Genomic DNA, 22,523 nt, shown 5'->3' with positions numbered 1-22,523 from the left:
TAATAGGAAACACAGAGCTACAAAACAAGAAGATATTCACGTATTTACAGTGCTTTTAGAAGAAATAAACATTCTAAGTTAATCGAAAATGTTATCTCAAAAATCCTTTCTAAACATTTCTCAAAAACTATGAACATTATTTATCATTTTCCTTTACTAAATTTTGTTTTTAAAAGATACTAAAAAATTGAACAAAAATTTTTAAAGAAAAAAATTTATCTTATAAAAATAGTGAGAGCCATCAATAAGTAAAGGAGAATTTTTACTCTTCACAATTACTGGATCCCTAAGTAGGCCAAAGCAGAAATACCAAAGGCTGATAGTTGTATTTCCCCATTATTCCACAAGATGGCAGCATGCAACTGAATAACCTCAATGGTGATGGGGGGGAGGGGGTTGTCTTCACTATAAATAGAACAATAGAAACCTTTTGATTTCATATTAAGGTTTTCATGTTAGAGCTATGGTAACTCACTTCATAAACGTGCTCATGTATATTCACTATTATAAACCCAATTTTTAATGTATTCTTGCAGCAGTTCATAAATACTAATATTTAGATATTTCTTTTTTGAAATATTTTAATTTTCTCCATTCTAACTAACTCCCTCCAAATTCTTCTAATGATCCACTTAGGAACCTTTAAGTATTTACTGAAATCCAGGAAGTATCCCAGGCACCACACAAACATTGGTCTATTTGTCTGTCTGGGTTAGTTATTTTTCCCCATTTTACAGATGAGACCAAGGGGAAAAAAAGATCTATGGTTAACACAAGGGTCTCTTTACTCACTAGATTACACGCTCACTGGGCAACCGGAGTCTCCAGGAAGTCCTCTGTTGTACATGGGTGGGCGGGTGTGTGCTGAGACATTCTGGCCTTATCTTCCTTTGTTACCAGTGTACAGCTCACACACTGAATCCTCAACACCTGAGACAGTGTGGAGACCGAACACCATTGGTTGTAGTACACTTACTGCTATTGATGCCTTTAACTTACAAGTTGTACCAGGACCTAGTAAGTGTGTTGAAACTCATACAACAAAAACATGTAAAATTCTTTGTGGTGAGTGTGATATTAAAAAAAAACAATACTGAAATCTGTATAAATACATATCTGGAAGTTTTCCTTACATCGTTTGTATTCTTGTCTTGCTTTTCATATTTTTCTCGGTCATAGGCCATTTTCTTCAGCAATTTCTTCATGGTCTTTTTATCTTTTTTAAGATTTTCGGTATTTTGCTTCCTCACTTGGTTGACAAGAAATTTGGGAATCTATGGAGAAATAAAATTAAGTTCCGGGAGGACAAAGAAGTAGCACCATCTTAACTGTGAAAATAATTATATTTATTTCTTCAATTCGAAGCAGTGAAAGGTTGTCTATTTGATGGGACTAGGCCATTTTATATGCACTCTTCATTAAGTCAGTAAAACCAAATGCATTGTATTATTCATTCGGCATGTGTGCAGGGTATTCACATGATGCAATTTACCACCTACAGTGTAAGGTTCAAAAAGAGGCTTGGTGAGGTTCAAGGACACAGTGGCTGTCATCTCTGCCTGACATGCTAAGAGCAGAGACAGCCTGAGGTAGCTGGCATTAGGGGCCACTGCCTCAGTGGTTGGTCCTGTTCGTGGCCATATTTCTACAACCTAGCCTCTAGCTAACCTACAGTAACCTTCTAATGGCCAGCTCGCCGCCTCTCCTGTCAAATGAAAAGGAAAACTCACAAATACCCATGAGCTGACAGGTACCCAGCAATAATCTAGGAACAGCGGGTCCTCCAAAATTACATTAGCAAAATAATAAAATATTTTAAAGGAGATCAAATTGAAATTATGTTGGAATTTTAAAAACTTAGATTTAATAAATATTTTCTTTTAAATTGCATTTGAAATCACCTATATGGTTACCTTTTTACAGAGAATATAATAATGAATAAAAAAACTTTTGAATCTAGATATCATCACTCATTAACAGAGCTTAAAAATATATACTTACCGTCCACAGAAGTTTCTGATACTTAATCAGTGAATGCATGGTATTTGCAGTCCCAGCAGCCATTACGAATTCTCGCTGTTCACTGGACTTCAAGCCCAGCCCGTGACACATGAAGAGATTTGGGGCCATGACCATTGCCACATTCATGACTGTCATCTTATTTTTCTCTTTATTGTCTATTACTCTTTGGAGAAATTCTAGCAGGGCCTTAAAGAGAAATGACTCTTTGAGATTTCTGTTGCACATGAGGATGAGAAATTAAAATGCTGGAACACATGGGATTTTTATTTAGTTAAAAAAAATAATAAGTTGTGCATAACCACAGGTAGCTAGCCACATCCAACAGGCCTCTTTATCAAAGTTCTCCATTTGGTGAACGCCCTCAGGTGGCCCTGGGGAACAGGGCAGAGAGAATACCAGTCTGAAGCCAGTGGTGGGGACAAGTATGGAGAAGTGGAGAAGTGTCAGACCAACAGCCTGCCAGAGCCACGGAGCACTGCAGAACTGTTTAAAATATCACGTAAATATTCGGTTGCTTCAGGAAGTGTGTGCTTTTATCTCCAGGAATTAAAAAAAAAACAATTCCCTTTAAATCATTTAACCTATTGAATAGCTTCTTTTTTTTTTAGAGAGAGAGAGAGAGAGAGAAGGATATACAGGAGCAGACAGACAGGAGGGGAGAGAGATGAGAAACATCAATTCTTTGCTGGGGCACCTTAGTTGTTTATTGATTGCTTTCTCATATGTGCCTTGACCCGGGGGGGGGGGGCTCCAGGTGAGCCAATGACCCCTTACTCAAGCCAGCAACCTTGGGCTCAAGCCAGCGACCTTGGGCTTGAAGCCAGTGACCACTGGGTCTTGTCTATGATCCCATGTTCAAGCTGGCAATCCTGTGCTCAAGCTGGTGGGCCTGTGCTTAAGCTGGCAACCTCAGGTTTTCGAACCTGGGTCCTCAGAGTCCCAGGTCAACACCCTATCCACTGAGCCATGGCCTAGTCAGGTTTAGGCTGTTTAATTGGCTTTAAAGTACTTGATAATTAGCTGACATAATATCTAGAACAAATGTAGATTATGATGGGGAGAAAAAGGGAATAAAGAGAGACAAAGAAAAGAGTTAAAAAAATGAGTGAATGCATAAAAAAGGAACTTTCCACCAGAACAGGCTACTTTATACTCAGTTTGATGCTCCCTACTTCCTTCATTGCCAAAACTCAGGCGTCATCTGAGCCTGTCCTGCCTAAAAGCCACGGGCCGATGACCCTCCTCATGACAGGGCTTACAGCTTTAAGTTCTTCTTGTGCCTTCTTTCTTGAATCACTTTGGTGCAGAACAGTAACAGAAACTACACAGGTAGCCAACGTTCTGTATGGGTGGGGCATTGTTTTAAGCACAGCAGCGAGCTCACAGCACTTAGCCTTACTGGAGATAGATGATATTATTATCCCCATTTCACAGATGAGGAAACAATGTCTAAAAGAATGTAAGTAACTTACCAGAGATCATATCTCTAGCAAATGGTGGAGAAGCAACTAGACCAAAAAGGAAAACAGAGGAAAAAAGGTATTCATCTGTCACAGCATTTCGGGGGGAGGGAGGAGGGAGACTCCTAACAGGTTGATCCTGAATCAAATTTGGCTGCTTTATAGAGCTCAAAAATTTAAAACAAACTAAAGGCATAGCGTTAGTTAGTATCTAACAAAGAGATTTATGTATCTAATTTCCAGTACAGTGCTCAGAAAGTTATATTGTAATCCAAGCATAAGGTTTTATAGAAACAATGCCTTCTCAAATGCGGACAAAAGATTAATTGGTGAGGTTTGGAAAAAATATTTAATTTTGTTTCAGAGAACAGAATAATTATTCAGGGATCAGTGTATCTCTTTCTTTATGAGCATAAATTACAAAGATTAGGTAATGAGCCATTTTAATTGTGGTGTGCATGTGCAATAAGGTTATTCAAAATATTACTCTCAGAATATTAGAATGTGTGTAAGTGTAGGTATGGCATTAATAAAATATTAGCTTAGCCCTTGCTGAAAGAACTGCACCTTCAGATGTACTTTCTCTTCATCTGAACACTAAGAACTGCCTCTTTTTAAAAAAATCACCAGTCTGGTATTTTATAAGTATCGCTAGACCCACTCTCTGAAAACCCCATTTAGATTTCCGGAACACTCACTCGCTACGTGTGATTTTAGCATAACCTTTTGATACCTCTGCACTTTAAAGTCTTTTCACTGGTAAAATGGGAAAACTACTCTCTTAGCCCGCCAGGATGAAGAGAGTGCATTTCAACAAACTTCCTCAAAAATTTAAGGCTAGAGCTACCATATGACCCAGCAATCCTCTTCTTAGTACCTAGCCAAAACTTTTAAAAAACAGTTATACATAAAGATACACACACACACACACACACACACACACACACACACACACACACACACCCTTATGTTCATTGCACCATATTCACAGCAGCCAAGACATGGACAACCTATGTGTCCTTTGATGGATGATTGAATAAAGAAGACGTAGTATGTATATACAATGGAATACTACTCAGCCATAAAAACATAAAAATATTGCCATTTGCAAAAATATGGATGGATCTTGAGAGCGTGATGCAGAATAAAATAAGTCAGACAGAGAAGAAACAAACCATATGATTTCACTCATATGTGCGATATAAAACAAACAGCAACAAATGAACAAACAGAAAAGAACAAACTCGCAGACACAGACGACAGAATGGCGGTGACCAGAGGGAAATACGGAGGATGAGGAGGGTAAAGGGGTCAAATCCATGGTGATACAAGGAGACGAGACATCAGGTGGTGAGCACACAATAGAGCACACCGGTTCTGTTATAAAGTTGTACACGTGAGTTTATATAATGTTTTTAGTTAACATTACAGTCCAACATACTTAATGATTTTTAAAAAACTACAGAAAGGATAAACAAATGCCAAAAAGTTATGTTTATCTAAACACTTCATTGATACCTTAACATCCGTTTTTGTTATGCTTCCAAGTCAAAGAAAGGTATAAGCATTGATCCAAGTGTGCAATAATTCAGAGTTTTAAAAAAAAAATTCTGGTCAAGCAACTTGCTCAAAGACACCTGAAACTTTATGCTTAAACGGGAACACAGTGTTTAACACAGATATGCTGTAGACAAAGTCTAGGCAAGTCATACACTTGATCCTGTCCCTCCAAATGGCAGCTGACGGAGTGGCCCAAGGACTGGGGAAATTTGGAAGTTCACGTTAAGCTTTCTGAAATTACCTTCTGATGAAGTTTCCCTTGTCTTTTATGGAACTAAATTTAAATAGTTTATTCTCTTGTACATATGGTATACTTGTTTCAATGTTTCTATTATTAGAATTCTTGTGTGAAACCTTCATCAGAGCTGGCTAATTAAGCTACTAACGCTTATGTAAATTAGTAAAATTACTTGTTCGCATTTTCCAATTATTTTACCTCCTCTAAAGTATTTCCAATCTCATTTACAAAATTGTACTCCCAGTAACTTTATATACAAAAATTAAAACTACTAAAAAAATTGTTTTTAAATATACTTAAAAATATTTTTTTAAATAATATGCCTCAGGTTTTGAAGGTAAATTACAAAAACGAATTCTAGACCAGCCTTGCCCAGTAGTAGTAACCATATGGGAATAAGTGTGTCTTTCCACAACTGTCTGAACTCATTTGAATGCAGGTGTATTTTAAGTCAATTGTGTGTCTTTCAATTCTCACTTTACATTGGTCATTCACAGGCCCACACACAGACAGGCACCTTTATGTGAATAAGGAAGAAATGGATTAAAGAACTCTTACCATGGAGTGGATGCCCTGTGTTAAGGGCACAGCTCACAAGCAGAGAATAGACTGGAAACCAGTCCCCAACTTTGTCCTGGGCCAGAAGTCCCTATTACTGCCACCAGCTACACATCCTTCCACAGCTGCCCTGTCCACACAGTATTTGAATGTAACTCTGTCTAAAGTTGGCTTCTGCCTCCAAAACAAAACAAAACCTCATGCTGTATTCTCAGTGATTCACTTGACAATCATTTAAGCCAGTGGGTTGTTTTTTTGTTTTGTTTTGTTTTTTTCTGACTTAGTAATGAGAACAAGTCTTTGGAAGTCCTCCTGGAGCAATGTGGTGTTTTCACTCCAGTGATCCCCACAAACTGCTTTAATCCAGACAAGTTGAGTGTTAACACTCATGCCGTGGGCATGAAGGAATTACCAATCACCTCATCTCAATTCAAGGAGTCTTAATGAGAAACAGGAAAGAATTTTCAAGATTTACCAACTGGGGGTTTTGTTTTCTTGACATGATATTTAATTTTAAATGGAAATGTAGGGGGAAAGGGCAAGGTTTCCACCCTTACCTGTATAAAAAGAACTCTTTTTAAGGCAATGGCAAACCTTAATGTAAACACTCTTTCTAAATTACACTTTTAAAGTTTCCTCTTTTACTATTATGAAAGTTTATATTGAAACACTTTACAACTACCCTATGAACTCTCATCTTTAAGGAAGATAAATCATATGGAACAATCCACTGATTATTATAAAAACAACTGACTACTTATAATGAGTGATATTACATTGTATAATATTAGACCAAAACACTTTGAAATCATGATATAAATCAGCAACTCAGTGCAAGCACTTAGAGAAAGAACTAGAATTTGTTGGAGTTGGTCTATCTTTTGGCTAACCAGATATTTTTAAATCATCATCATGACTTATTTCAACCTCCAAACAAATGTGACATCTTTACGTAGCAGTGGGTTAAATGTGATGACTCAAGCTTTTCTTTTTAAACATTCATTTTGTGTGTGTGTGTGTGACAGAGACAGAGACAGAGAGAGGGACAGATAAGGACAGAAAGACATGAAGGAAGAGAGATGAGAAGCATCAATTCTTCGTTGCAGCACCTTAGTTGTTCACTGATTGCTTTCTGATATGTGACTTGACAGGGGGTGGGAGGGCTAGAGCAGACCGAGTGACCCCTTGCTCGAGCCAGCAACCTTGGGTTCAAGCTGATGAGCCTTGCTCAAGCCAGATGAGCCCGCACTCAAGCTGGCGACCTCATGTCCTCCATGTCCCAGTCCTACGCCCTATCCACGGCACCACTGCCTGGTCAGGCAACATTCATTTTTTTTCACCGTACTAATACATGCTCTTTAAATAAAATTTAGAAAATGCAGAAAAATAAAAAGATAAAAAAAAACTCCAGAAAGTACCTATATTTCCATTAACAGATGAACCTTAATCATCTGTTCTGTTAGAAGAAAAAAATGTAATAGTAAAAATTAAAATACAAAATACCTAAAAATACCATTAACATGACTCACCTAGTAAATAAATGAATAAAGAGTTAGACTTTCGCCATCTGTCCTTAAAAACAGGTCTTTTTTTTTTTTTAATAGATCACCACTAATATTTCCATGACAATATCAAACTGTTTTTGCCACACATAATCTTTCGGAGGGCAATTTAAGGTAAATGAATCCAGCTGACCTTCAGCGTGTCTCGGTTTGCATCCGGCAGGAGGATGACAAGCAGGTTCAAAGCCTGTAGTTGTTGCTTCTTGGTTGAGAGGTCTGTAGACATATTAAACAAAGCAGAGCTTGCCTTTACTGAACATTTTCCTTTACTTTCTCTTTTCATTTCATAAGAGAGAAGTTAGTGGGCTGAGCAGCGAGCCCCGGTGGGGGAGCACGTGGGGGGAGCAGGAGAAGCAGCCGCCGCTTCCGGCCTCTCTCAGGCGCCCCCTTCCGACTGCAACTGGACGGCGAGCGGCCGCATGTTTGCTGATACACAACAGTGCTTTAAAAATAATTTCAACTTCTGCGTGCTTTTTATTCCCTCATAAAAAGAGGTAGAAGACTGGACCCTGCATGATATAGTGTCAGGGTGAATCTAAGACAGTTAAGTTTCTTTTAATGGCGAGTGAACAAATTACGTGGTAAGAGTCCATCAATTTCAACAGGAATATGTAGCACAGAGCCTGGGACACAGCAAGAGTTTGATAAACATTTGTAGAATGAATTGGAAAACCAAGCAGCAATGAAGAGGTACGTTATTATCACTGATATTTATCATTTTTGGTAGCGCGTATCCCATTTAAATAACACATATAGGTATATGGAGTCATTCTGGCTTTTATTTTTCAGGGATAAATTTGGTCCTGTAATCCATACCCGGGGACTGTGTGTGAAATAGCACAACTTAACCATTAAAAAAATATTTTATGCAGAAGATGATTTTAGTCACATCTGCCTGAGAAATTCTGAAGAAATGTTATGGATAAGACTCATGGGAATCATCTCAATAGTGCATGCTATAAGAATAGCGTGGAACACAATGGAATATTATTCTGTCACTAAAAAGAATGACACCTTGCCATTTGTGGCATGGAACTTGAGGGAATAATGCTAAATGAAATAAATCAGACAGAGAAAGACAAATAACATATGATTTCTTTTATATGTGGAATCTACTTTTAAAAAAAGCCATGCTCGTAGATACAGAGGACAGATGGTTGGTGTTTTGCTGGGACGTGGGCAAATGAATGAAGGGGGGGGGGCCCAGTTATAACATAAGTCATGGGGATATAATCTATAGAATGGTGACTATAGTTAATAATACTGTATTGCAGATTTGAAAGTAGATCTTAAAAGTTATAGTCACAAGAAAAACATGCCCATAACTATGTATGTGACAAATATTAATTAGATATAGGGTAGTGACCTTTTCACAATATATACAAATACTGAATCACTATGTTGTACACCTAAAACTAAATACAATATTGTATGTCAATTATACCTCAATAAATTAAAAAACAATAGCCTGGAATAGTTCTGGTTGACATTGTAGCTCCCCAGAGTCATTCACAGTGCCCCCTTTTACTCTCAAACATTTCCCGGGTTGGAAGTGAAACATGTGGTCACCAAAATGTGGCATTTTCCGTTTTTGTTTGGCTTCTAAGGACTACAAAAGATAATCATGCCAGTATATAAATCTCATAAGATCTCTGTGTTCAGTAGAAAGGTACTGAGAACTACCTGAGACATTGATTTGGAGCTTACCCAAGACTACGACATGGCCAGACCTAAGAAGTCTGCTGCCTCCACCAATGAGGCAGTGACGTGATTTGTTCCATGTTGCTGCACAACAATTTCAGAAAGTTAATTTTTCAGACAATAATCATAGACTCTGTCACATCTCCTCATGCTTGTATGGTAACTGTTAATCCAAGCTTCTCCAGTAAGTGTTGCTTTTAACACTTGGCAAGAAAAATGTATCAGAGATCTTACATGACTCATTCTAGTATAAGAGAACTGTGCAGTTTCCAAGGTTTTAACATGAAAATATATTGTATTGCTTAAAGGGCATGCAATTAATCTGTACCCAAAGAGAAGATTCTGTTTCCTATTTACTCAGAGATGCATAGTTATAAAGGAAAAGGAAAAACACGTGGTCTTCGAGCACCCGTGGACATCTGCGAGTTAACCTGACTATCCAAATATATCTGGTAACATTCTCTGTGATGCAAAATGCTGTTCGAACAATTAATAGGGATGGCAGGAACACAAAGATAGCATCAAGCAGGGACAGCCTTACTCTGGACAGCCTGAAAGGCTTTGAGGTATTCCACACTGAGGAGCGGCTGGGGAAGCTCCCGGACGAATAGTTTCAGCAGGCTGGCCGCGTCGTGCTGCTTGACGCTTTCCCAGTTAAAAGTCCCTTCGTAAAACTTTGCTTCTAGTTCTTGGCAAAGATTCTGAAAGACAGAAGGGGGAAAAAAAAAAAAAAACCAAACCAAAAATGGGCTACCAGTAAGTGCATTCCTTTTTTCCTGCTGAGAGTGTGATCCACTTCCCACTTTCTAAGCGAGTCTACTCTTCAGAAAAGACATCAGAAAGCACGGCAGGCCAACACTTCTCTGTCGCTTGGGAAAGCACTGCTCCTCGTGCCCCAGGGTGATTTCCCAAATGAAAATTACACCGCAGGCCAGAAACTCAGAAACTTTCCACATTTTCCTGGACACGAAGCAAATCTTAAGTAGTAAAGGTTTAATTAAAAGATTAGTTAAAAGTGTCTTTACATTAGGGGGCTTTATTTAAATACTATAATTTTTCATTAAATTTTAAAAAAATCATTAAAAAAAAGTTTATGTTTTAAATTATTTGAGAAGTATGTTCTGTGAAGAAATACATGATCTATCTCTGAGCCAAAAGCAGAAGGCTACCTCTGATTAGTCACCTCTGGGAAATGAAAAACCAAATTCTAGAGCTAATGAGGCATGAAAGTACATCAATACACCTGTCTTCCAACACACAAGCCTGAAGTGACACGGCCACCCTGCTGCCCACTGCAGAGAACGGTTTGATCCGTGTAGAATGAGCAATACCTAGTTCATTTGCCTCAAGGACTCAACAAAATTTGCCAGACAAATTATTAATAATAACTCAATTTAGTTTCACAATTACTATTTTCTATATGCTTTTTTCTATGGTGTAAATCTTCTATTATGTTAGAAATCTTTCCAAGTCCCTGTCACTTTCTTCTATTTTTTGAAACTGTTCTCCTAAATGAATGTTCATTGTTCTTCTTAAAAGGTGAATTTATTACATTTGCTCTTCTCAATTCAATTCCCTTCTCTACCTCGATTATTTTTGTAATTGGTGAAATTCATAAAAGTACACTTGGAAATGGGGAGTGAGGGAGAGGTGGGTGGAGGGAGAAGGGGACTGAGAGAAGGGAGGAGGGGGGAGAGAGAGGAGGGAGAGAGAGGAGCACAGGCAGTGTGGTGGGACAGGGGAGAAGGACAACCAAAGATTTTGCATATTATTTATTTGTAGCGGATCAGCTGCTGCATAGCTTGGTATGTGACAACAGGCTGGGCTGAAGAGTAGAGCCAGCTGAGTCCATTTAATTGACCTTCTGAGAAGCTACATTTAGTAGAACTCATCCTTCTGCCAGCAATCCAGTGAAAATATAAAACACACATTACGCTCACTATCATGTACTCAAGTAAACATGTTGATGACTTGTAAGTTGGCCATTACATTCTGCTAATGAACGCTGTGAACAGTGAACTGAGAAGCAGTATTCCTGCTGATCTGGGATAATATGAAGTCACATTACCTGTTTCTGAGTCTTTCTCTGCACGAGAATGTACTTCTCGACGGAGCTTATCTCAGAATCACACACCATGTCCATGATTGACTGGTGGTGAAATTGCTGTAGGTTTTCACAAACGCGCTGAGACAATGGCAACTTATCAAACTTACAAGAGCAGCAGAACAGTCTCGGGACCTCTGTCCACCAGACACCAAACCCAGGGGACACACAGGCTGAATGAATTTTGTGAGCAGGGTATATCAGGTTATGCGAATCAGATTAAACTGAGATCACCATGCAGTTAGAGCCAAGTAGGCCGAAACTAGCCTCCTAAATTGAGGAAGCTTATCAAAATAAGCAGGTGATGGAAATGCGGAATATATGAATAGTAATTGCACTCCAGGCACCCCACAGCCTGTCCCAGGCAGGAGACCATGCACCCCCCAAGGGTCATTTCTTCCTGATTCGGCTCTAAAGATATCATACGGGAGAGGCCTTAAGGAAATGAACAGCGAAAATCTCTTCTCTCTATCCCATTTTGTCCTGGATTTGCAAATTCAGGAAGCCAATATACTGGATGTGGGCAGTGACTTGTACTATCTCAGTTTAGAGCTACAGCTAAATTTGAAGGATAAGGTAAAGGAGATTGTGAATGACGGCGAACCAAAAACTTTCTTGGATGAATTTTCCAGACAGAGGTACCTTCCAAGTATGAAGCCTGTCAAATGCCAATCTCCCAAGAGGCATATGAATTATGCCTCATCTGCAGGGTAGTTGCACCTTGACCATGCACTCAGGATGTTTTACTCCCCAGATCAGGCGACTGAAAGAAAGGGCAAGATACAGAACATCCTAGGATAGTGGGAAGGAAATGTCTCTTGAGAGAAAAGAAAGCAGGGGGAGGGAGGAGGAGGGCTCGAACTGGGACTTCTGGGAATGACTGTTTTCCCAAGCCAGACTCGGGCTACCCTGAATCCCATGAGACAGAGAACTGTGCAAGTCAGGAAAGTGATCGAGGCGGAGTCTCATTTTGGTAGCTCACTAAGACACATCATGTCAAGTCTCCTACTCTGCTCACCGGATGGAGTTTATCATCAAGCCTTAAAAAAAAACCCCACAAAACACCTCAACTGCTATTAGTCATGCTGACTAAAACTATCACCAGCCCCCTAGTAATATTTTGACTCATCAAGTTCTCTCCTCATCAGAAGGATGTAACTATTCTTGTCTTTTGCCTGTTGACTTTTGTTCCTACATTATGTTTGCACAGTAGAGAGATTATTTGCCTCTTTGTTTATCATAGTATTATTATAGGTAATATGGTGATTTAAAAAAAAATCAAAACTTACACAAATCAGAAGAGACTACAGAAAAACTAAATATAAACTGAATGTCAAGGGGTTTTATTGCCCTATTTAATCCACTAACAATGGGAAGAAAGGGCGGGAGGGCAAGTTAGCTTTTAAAAGGCAGAAGTATAATAAAACCATAAAGTTTTACATTAGTAAAAGCAAGAGATTACCTTGACTCTATTGGCGGCTCCAGGTATTCTTAAGAGACCTTCAGTTTCTAAACCTCCCTCTTCAATTCGCGAAATCAGCTGTGTATAAACAGAAAAGCATTCTGATTTTGGTATACCTAACAGGTACACTTCCAAAATTAACATCTGCTTCGCAAACATATAAGTGAGAACTGATTAAATGACATGTAAGCTGGGTTTTATGAAGTTTGGAATGCAACTGCACCACCATTATGCTTTAACCAGGAAGTCCCAAAACTTTAGTCATAATTTAAATTTTCACAAAAGTTGGGTCTTGCTCTTCTTTGTAACAGAAGTATATAATTTCACACAACAGCTGTGGCACTCCAAACAAACAGAAACTGAAAGTGTTCGTTTTTTAAAAGCAAGTAAAACCATCCACTTCTGCTTTTCCTGAAACGTAACATTCTGCAAATAAATAAATCTTATGAAATTCTAGTATTTGCACATTTAAGCTTATCCATAGAAAGAATTATTTATAATATAAAGACAAAAAACTGTTTACAAATATTCATTTTTAAGCCTTCAAGCTTTCAGTGGTAAACATAAATAAAAACAATGGTTCTTATACAGGGCTTCTAAATCATACCTGGTGCCCTATTAATGCATCCAGATCTCTATACCTCCAGAACCCCATTAAAATAACAAAGATTATTTTTTCTATAACGAGGCAGAAACCCACAAGAATAAAGCAAATGGAGATACTGCAATGGTGTAGGTAAGGAGATGATAAAAGAGTGGTTCATTTCCTGGCAGAGTATATTCCAATTGGAATATGCATTCTCTGGGCAGTACGCTAGGCTTTATAGGGGGCACTCTGTTATTTTAAGGAAATCAATTTCCTTGTCCCTCAGTTTCAATATAAGGCGTTCATTAGCATCGTGTAGGTTTTCCTTTCTAACACTCATTCTCCTTTCACAACAACCTTCTCCTACTTTATAAAAGACAGACACACTCTTCACTCATCCCTAATCTTTACTACAGTTCTTTCAGCACACCCTAAGGCATAACATCTTCCAGGGTGCTAAAAGAATGTGAAATTGCAATTATTTTTTTTTTCCTCAGGGAAACCTCCTTTAATAATTAACCAAAGACTCTATAAACTACATACAGCTTACTGTTTTCCCCTTGGTTATAAAAGTATCTTAGAAGCAAAGCATGGCATCATAAATGAGGTCTTTCGACCTTTCTCTAGATGTTCTGAAATCAGACATATTGTGTAGCGTATAGACATTGGGTGAGATAGCAACTTCACTCAATAACCTCACCTCTTCTATCCCTGGATTGTGGCCAGAGAATGAACTGATCTTGAGAGAGTCAGGTAAGAATAAAGCAAAGAGTAGTCTCAAAATTCTCCCAAAGATTTATTATTAGCTGAAAAGAGAAGCAACTTTAACCAATCAGTCAATGCAGTACATGATTTTTTGAAAATCAACTGTAATATCTTCCAAGACTATACTTTTCAAATTATAGTAGATAAAAACCCACATCAAAATAATTTACATAATTATTTTACATTAGATGGGTATTATTCAATAAAGTATTTAAAACCAAATTATCAAATAATACCATGCAAAAAAGTTATTCAATGTACAAGCAATTTTCACTTTATTTAATCTTACAAAATGTTTAAAATATTCTATTAACAAAAGATAAAATTACATGCTAGCTGCTAAAGCAAATTAGTTTTTAGTAGCATACGCCTTTTGCTTACATTAAATACAACAGAAAATTGACCATGATTTCTAAATAACTAAATGAGAGTAATTTCTGAATTTTTATATTTGAGTCTTTTTAAATATTCTCTAAAGCTGAATACTAGCACTCAATTGAGGTATGTATACACACACACACACACACATATATTCTCTGAAGGAATGTCATCTGTTTTCGCCTATTTTTCACTTTGAAAATAACATATTTTTAGGTCCAACATTACATTAAAACATAATTATACTTTACAGCTTTCCTTCTATTTCCAAGACTTAAAATGGACATGAAAAATAATTATATTGATGTATGTATTTTAAACATATTTTAGTTAACTTATCTTTCAGGACACATTCTGTAATTTATCAGCTATTTTTATAGCATTTCTCAAAATATATACTGTATACTTACATTAATTTAAAAAAATGAATTGAAGATGAAGTCAGACTTTTTGACACAATATGTTTGATTTGGCTGATTAGTTTGACAATAAGAAAAGAATTTGCTAATTAGGCAGACTTTTTCTGTAGATAAAAGTTAAGAATATTTCTATTTTTTCAAAATATTTCTGAAAATATGGCTTAAAACACTGTGCCTCTGAGGGGAAAATAACAGATACAGTTCACAGATAGGTTTGTTAAAGCCCTTTTTGGATATATTTCTCAATAATTGTGAAAACATAATCCTCTAAAGACTGCTAACAAATCCTGTTGCAAATCAGTGGTTTCCAATTCTGTCCTTTCTTCAAAATTGAAAAAATACCTAAGTGAGGTTTTTCAGCTGATCAGTCAAAAAATATTTTTCATTATAACTCCCTGTGATTTTATTTGTTTATAATTTAGAGAGGACGCAAACAGATAAGTATTTATCTAATAGTAAGCTCTTTATATGCCCTTTTATTAACTTTAAATGAACCCAAATACTTTAGGGCTGTTATCCAATAACTTCAAACCAGGGGGCAGCCAGAGTATCCACAAAAGACCACAAATGCAAAATAACTAACTACACACATAAGAAAACAATTTCAAGGAGAAAACAACAAGGGACTGGATGCAACCCTGAATGAACCTGGTCAGGAGATTCACTGAACCTCTGTAGAGACCACACCTTACCATTCATGGGTATGATGGTGAATTTGATCTATTGTCTTAGCTACTGTGTCCCATTGTTTGGTCAAACACTAGTCTAGATGCTCCAATGAGGTATTTTTTACATACAATTAATGTTTAAGTTGGTAGACTTTGAGTGAAGCAGATTACTCTCCATAATGTGGACGGGCCTGATATAGTCACTTGAAGGACATAAAAGCCCTGGAGAAAAAGCATTTCTGCCTCAAGACAACAACACAGAAACCCTGCCTGAGTTTTCAACTGGCAGACTCTGGAGCCAAGACTGCAACATCGACTCCTGCCCACACTTCTAGTCTGCTGGCCAGCTCTACATAATTCAGGATTCCCAGCCTTCACACTCACATAAGCCAGTTCTTTAAAATAAATCCCTCTCACTCTCGTGCGTGTGTATCCTATTGGTTCTCTTTCTCTGGAGAACACTAGTAGTACTTAGAGTGCATGGTGCTGAGATCCCTGCTTTGTACAGTCGTCTGTATAGAGTAACTGGCAACTTTCATTGACATTGAAAAAAATTTGAATGGATGAACTATATTTGTTAGCACCTCTCTGTTTAATCACAGGCATTGTTGACAACTGTTCAAACAGATACAGTTTCTACTGACAGGGGCTAACAGGCTGATGAGTAAGATTAACTGTGTAGAGCAATGTTCATCAGGAGGAACACCCAGAAACAGATTTGTGTTATAGAGAACATCAGAAATAAAGGAATCAGAGGTTAGTAAATAAAACAGATAAATGACCGGCTTGGAATAGCGGAAGAATAAGTGCCAAGAAGATCGAGCTTTAGTATTGATGAGTCTACCAAGCCAATCAGTTGTGAAAGTTAGCATTGCTACTCTTGCTCTCGTCAGAACTCCCAGAAACTGCGATATGCTTAGGATGTTGCAAAGACTCTAAAGCTTGGGTTGTTCATAAATGATTTGACCTGCCTTCTTCATCGTGTATTTCCTGACCTATATCACATGTAATCTGTGTTCCTGAACAATGATGGCTCAGAGGTTAGACTGAAATTCTTATAATGCCAAGTATAATCCCCATATGAATAACTGAGTGTTGATTACACAAGTGACTTGACAGTTTAGTAATCCTTGTCTAATTCTACTTTATGGCTTCTTTGCCTAGTTTGGAAGTTAGACATTGGTAAATTAAATTGGACATCCTCACTGTAAATAAGAAAGCTTGGGAAATACATACAGGCATGAAATATTCATGAAGATTCAATTCCCTAGAAATTTATAAGCAGTTTCCATTTCTATGAACTATAGAACTGAAATCTCAATTATACAAAGCCAGCTAATAGAAGACAGGAAAATGATGCCAGGTAATCACAGTTACAGTAAGAACACAGAAAGCATCACCATGAAATAAAAATTATGAGCCCTTGAAACAAATTTGTTTCCTGAATAGAAAAATCAAAGCACAAAATAAAAGAGCACATCAATTGGAAACCTATAAGAGTGTGAATGCAAAAATAAAAACACACCATTAGTTCAAGTACTGTATGTTCTCTCCATGCTGATCCATTCAGACCTACTTACTTTTTGAAATATCAAGGGTATTCGAGTTCCTGGTGCTTTCCTCTGATCTTGTTCTAACAATACTGTCAGTGGAACACAAAAAAGACCAGAATCTGCAATAAACAAAGAAAAATATTTCTTCACTTCCATCGATCCCTAAAATATTAATGCAAAACATTAAGGCCTAAGATTTCTGATATTGTCATTCAAACAACTATCTATTGGGCAGTGATTAAGTGAATGACCCTCTCTAGTCATTAGGCATTTACATTGCAATGGGGAAATCCTTGCCTTGCCTTACTGAGCAGTTTTGCAAGGAAAGACAACCAAACATATGACTGCAAATAATCACCCTGAAATAACTAGAAAAGTATAAACTGCTACAGAAGAGAAACGAGAGTACTGTGCGAGAACAAAAATACGCAAACATTTACTAAGCGTAGTCAAATGAAAAGTTTTGGCGTAAAGCAAATAAATATCACTCATCTTCTCCATACTTAATTGACATTTAGCATCCTACAATACAGCAAAATATAAATAGTAGCCTTTTGAGAAATCAGCCAACATTATAATTTTGTTCTACCAAGGATTTTCTTTAGAAAATGTAGTAGATGCTTAATATTCCTGAATTTAAATTAGTAATTTTATATATTTGGGGATAACATCAGAAGGAATGACATGTAATCATTCCTAATTTTTCTAAATTAAAATCATATGCCTTAAGTCTGGTATGAATATAGCTTGTACGCAGCACCTCCCTGCCCATGACTGAGGGCATAGTTTGCACAGAAGCCTAACACATCTGCAAGGAAGATATAAATCATTTGTGAACATGGAAAGAAAAGAATCTCCGAGATCTGAGCACAAACACTGCAAACTGTAACACTCGACAGAGATGCCATTCAAGAGAATGCCAGTAATCCAGTAAATAACTTTTAGTCTAAAAATTTAAAAAAAACAACCCAGAATATTCAAGAATGTTCAGTCTAGCCCTGGCCGGTTGGCTCAGTGGTAGAGCGTCGGCCTGGCGTGCAGAAGTTCCGGGTTCGATTTCCGGCCAGGGCACACAGGAGAAGCGCCCATCTGCTTCTCGACCCCTCCCCCTCTCCTTCCTCTCTGTCTCTCTCTTCCCCTCCCGCAGCCAAGGCTCTATTGGAGCAAAGATGGCCCGGGCGCTGGGGATGGCTCCTTGGCCTCTGCCCCAGGTGCTAGAGTGGCTCTGGTCACAACAGGCAACGCCCTGGAGGGGCAGAGCATCGCCCCCTGGTGGGCGTGCCGGGTGGATCCTGGTTGGGCGCATGCAGGAGTCTGTCGGACTGTCTCTCCCCGTTTCCAGCTTCAGAAAAATACAAAAAAAAAAAATGTTCAATCTAGTTTACAAGATAAATAACTTTGATAACATATAAAAAATCTTAAAAAGATGGAAAGAAAAGTCTATTATTAGTGATACCCAATAAAAATGACAATACTTCTCTTAATATTGGCTTAATATAGGCCTAATATTGCTTGGATTCAATTCTAAAACATAACAGTCACCTCTTGCAGCCACTTTCAAGGTCCTAAGAACAGCTATCTAAATTACATTTTTGTTTTATATTTGAAGAAGGCCTTCATTGTCCACAATGGACTTGTTGAAACCGGAAGCATCGTTAACCTCAGAAATAAAAAAAGTCCCAAAGTTTGAAGCTTAAAACACTGATAAGAACTGAGCACAGAATGAAGTCTTCTGATGCCCATCATGGCAGAGGGCCTGGAGGGGAAGCACACTTCAGTCCCACCAAGAAATTGCCTCTAAAACTTACATCAGGTGAATACTTGTCTTTGCTAATGTTACCATAGCAACTCAGTAATCCTCATTCTTGGTCTCTTTCTAGGAGATACCATTAAGGTAAAACAAGAGGTATGATTTTCTTAAACAGAAAAGCTTTGTCAACAGAGAATTTCTTGAATTTCCAGACCATTAATGTCTTGAAAAAACAAAAACCCAGAAGGTATCGGTTCTCTATTATATTAAAAAATAATAGAGTAAATTCATATAATGTATAAAGCTGCCTTACAAAAGAAAAACTATACACATTCATGATAAATACAGTGTAGCAGTGTTACATGCCACAATGGTATTATTTTCTTTAAAAAGCAACGAATGTGCTTGCAAAACATATAGGTAGAATGTTAATGAACCTAACACCTACTAACTACCATATATATTTCCCATCAAATAACTAAGCAAAAGTAATTGATCAGTAATTGATCAGAATCAATCATCTTAAAGTCATTTTTTTCAAGAACTTATTTTAGAAATAAATAAGTATATATTACAAAGGCATTATTTTTACTATATATATATATATATTAATATATATATATATTATTTTTTGTATTTTTCTGAAGCTGGAAATGGGGAGAGACAGTCAGACAGACTCCCGCCTGCGCCCGACCGGGATCCACCTGGCACGCCCACCAGGGGGCGATGCTCTGCCCCTCTGGGGCGTCGCTCTGCCGCGACCAGAGCCACTCTAGCACCTGGGGCAGAGGCCAAGGAGCCATCCCCAGCGCCCAGGCCATCTTTGCTCCAATGGAGCCTTGGCTGCAGGAGGGGAAGAGAGAGACAGAGAGGAAGGGGGGGGGGGTGGAGAAGCAAATGGGCGCTTCTCCTATGTGCCCTGGCCGGGAATCGAACCCGGGTCCCCCGCACGCCAGGTCGACGCTCTACCGCTGAGCCAACCGGCCAGGGCCTTTACTATATATTTTTAAAGGAGAGGGCATATGAGTTATAAGTCCTTGATTCAGAATTTTCTTCTATAGTAATTAAATATTTGATTATGCCTTTATTTGCCACATTCCAGGAGACAGTGCATTTTTTCAAAGGTACATAATTTTTGAGGGCAATGTCTTAGAATCTAAACTTTAGATGCATTGTAGTGTTGGTCTGTTTTGTAGATGTTTTGCCCCTAAAAATATTGTTAAAAAGCCAAGCTCATCCTTGCTACTTTAGAAGTCCAACTATTTTTTATTTTCAATTACCTCTTGTTTTGATTTTCACAGCTTTTTGTTGTTTCAGTTCAACACCCAGTATATCATAGAGGGCAGTCAGTTCAATTAGAGCTAAACGGCAAACTTTCTTCATGTCCTGGGGTGCCAGGTCACCAATCCTGGTGGTGCCAGTTTTGTCTTTTGGCAATCTGAAACTCTAAAATAAATACCATTAATATAGTAAAGGTGTACAGTATCTAACGTTTTCTTAATGAATCATAAACTTGTAAGTACATGATAGTGACAATGAAAACACAATTTCTCCGGTCGGAATAAAGAGCGATACTGTCCCGGTGATGCTGTCTGGACCTGTGGGAAGTTCAAGAGTCAGTCTCTGAAGTCTGACAAACAGGGGGACCAGATCCCATACTGGGATCATTCATTCATACCCCAGTGGCTATGAGGACAAAAGAGACAGGGAACCCAAAAGAGAAAAAAAATACCCTAGTTAACTGACCTTCAAAACCAGGGATGACTAAGTGTCCAGCACAACTGTGAGGAAGAGGGAGAAGAAGGAGAAAGAGAAATAGCAGCCAGGAGTGAGTAGTTACAACCTGCCAGGTATCTTTTACCTGTATTATTATGGACTGTCATATATATAATATATAATATTATATATAATATATGATGACTTGATATAATGTAATGTAATATAATATATTAAGAATGTCATTAAAACCCAAATTAGAGTAGATACAGAAGGGCTGTATAGAATTGGGGGAGGGGAAGAGCAGAAAGGAGACTTAAAACCTAGACTTCAGAGCCAGATCACCTACCAATCAGCTGGCTACTGACTAAGTTGTGTGTGACTTCTGTCGATTGCTTCATCGTTCTTTCCGTAAAATGGGAGGAGGGGATGGAGGAGAAGACAGAGAAGAGGGAGGAGAGGGAGAAGACAGGGAGGGAAGAAAGGAGGGAGGTTGAGAGAGGGGAGAAGACTACCTGACTCAGAAGGCTGTCATGAGGTTTGATTGCCTGGCGCTTCCTAAGCACTTTTATGTGGTTGCTATTATTAGTTTCAACACTGAGTAAGTAAACTGAGACACAGAGATACTGCCTTCACAGGCAACTGGTGTTTCTGCTGTTTCTTGCCTTTCTCAAATATTATCTACTATCTTTTTTGCCTCTCTTACTATTAAAAACCTTAAATATAAGGTAACAAACCACAAGGTAGAAACATGAATTTCTCTAATATATAATGCAAATTACAGTCCCTCTGAATTTACTGATTACTAACACAATAACTGTTCTCTAACAGTCTATTAAAATCTTATCAAAGTTATATCTTCACTTCCTAATTTAATGGCCAAGGATGTTCAATTGATTCACTTTGCTTTACTCATTTTTGCAGCATATCACTAATATTTCACAATCTAAAAGTATTGTAAGAGACATGGCCTAAAGTAGCAGTTCTCAAAGTGTAATCCAAGGACCTTGGGGGAACCCAATACCCTTTATTAAAGAGTCAAAATTATTTTAGTAATTAATATTCACATATTATTTGCCTTTTTCACTCTCAATCTCCCATAATTGTATGGTCTTCTCCAGAGGAACAAGACATATCAATGTAATAGAAGTACATACAAGAATCAAATTGCTAAAATGTAAAACCATGGCACATCTCTTAATAATTTTTAAATAAATATCTAATATGGTTATTTTCATAAAAAATGTTATGTTGACTATAATATTATGGTTTAAATAGAATATTTTATAAATTTCTCAATTTTATTTTCTAATATGCTAAATATCCATAGTTATAACTGATGTAAATTAAAGTCCCCCCATTTTTTAATTGTTTATTTATCAAGAGAACTATTCCTTGGTCTACGCAATCATGTTTCATAGTTCAATAAAACAGGTCAGTGACAAATTTCCATGGACTTGAATCCAAAGAAAATTTTTCCATTCCAAAACCACTTTGAACCGGCCATATTCATCTTCTCAAAACCTTTCGTGGAATCAGAATTTCTGTAGAAATCTTTAGATCTCTTCTTTCTTGGTTCAGTCACAGAAAACTGACAGAGCTGCAAGCCCAGGCAGCCAGCCAACCCTCAAACAATATGAAGTTGGAGATGCCTGGCCAAAAGGCCTTCCACCTGAGGTTAAGAGCCTAACGGGGTCCTGGGACCACAGTGATGGAGAGCTGCTGCCCTAGAGCACTTCCTAAAACCCACCACTTCCATTAACTGAGCAGCTAATTTCTTTCAAGTAAACTCAACTCCACATAAAAGTATCTTTAAGTTCATTACAGGAGAAAGAGGTAATTTCTTAACTTTTTATAATACAGTTGTTTTTTCTGTGAGAACATTAAATAAAGCATAATAGACATGATTGAATATGCATCCTAAGTGAAGTTCTAACATAAGGGCCAATGGCCTCCAACGTTCAGTGCAGAAGGTTTGGGGATGTGGAGACAGACTGCAGGTAGCACATCTTAGCGCCATC

The 22,523-nt window shown here is 37.8% G+C and overlaps 1 protein-coding gene across 2 annotated transcripts in view; it reads right to left on the bottom strand.

Moving 5' to 3' along the window:
- ARHGAP18 (Rho GTPase activating protein 18) overlaps positions 1-22,523 on the bottom strand; it is a 130,640-nt gene that overhangs the window by 20,031 nt on the left and 88,086 nt on the right. For both annotated transcript variants that reach the window (XM_066373266.1, XM_066373267.1), the window contains exons 6-12: positions 20,067-20,232; positions 17,064-17,155; positions 12,668-12,745; positions 9,643-9,802; positions 7,534-7,616; positions 2,002-2,208; positions 1,134-1,274 (exon numbers count right to left, since the gene is read on the bottom strand). In XM_066373266.1, coding sequence (XP_066229363.1) covers positions 1,134-1,274; positions 2,002-2,208; positions 7,534-7,616; positions 9,643-9,802; positions 12,668-12,745; positions 17,064-17,155; positions 20,067-20,232 — 927 coding nt within the window. The remainder of the gene's footprint in view (positions 1-1,133; positions 1,275-2,001; positions 2,209-7,533; positions 7,617-9,642; positions 9,803-12,667; positions 12,746-17,063; positions 17,156-20,066; positions 20,233-22,523) is intronic.

Source organism: Saccopteryx leptura, chromosome 3 (assembly GCF_036850995.1).
Source record: "Saccopteryx leptura isolate mSacLep1 chromosome 3, mSacLep1_pri_phased_curated, whole genome shotgun sequence".
NCBI lineage: Eukaryota > Metazoa > Chordata > Mammalia > Chiroptera > Emballonuridae > Saccopteryx > Saccopteryx leptura.
The sequence above is the reverse complement of the archived record's forward strand: the minus strand, read 5'-3'. Positions and strand labels throughout refer to the sequence as shown.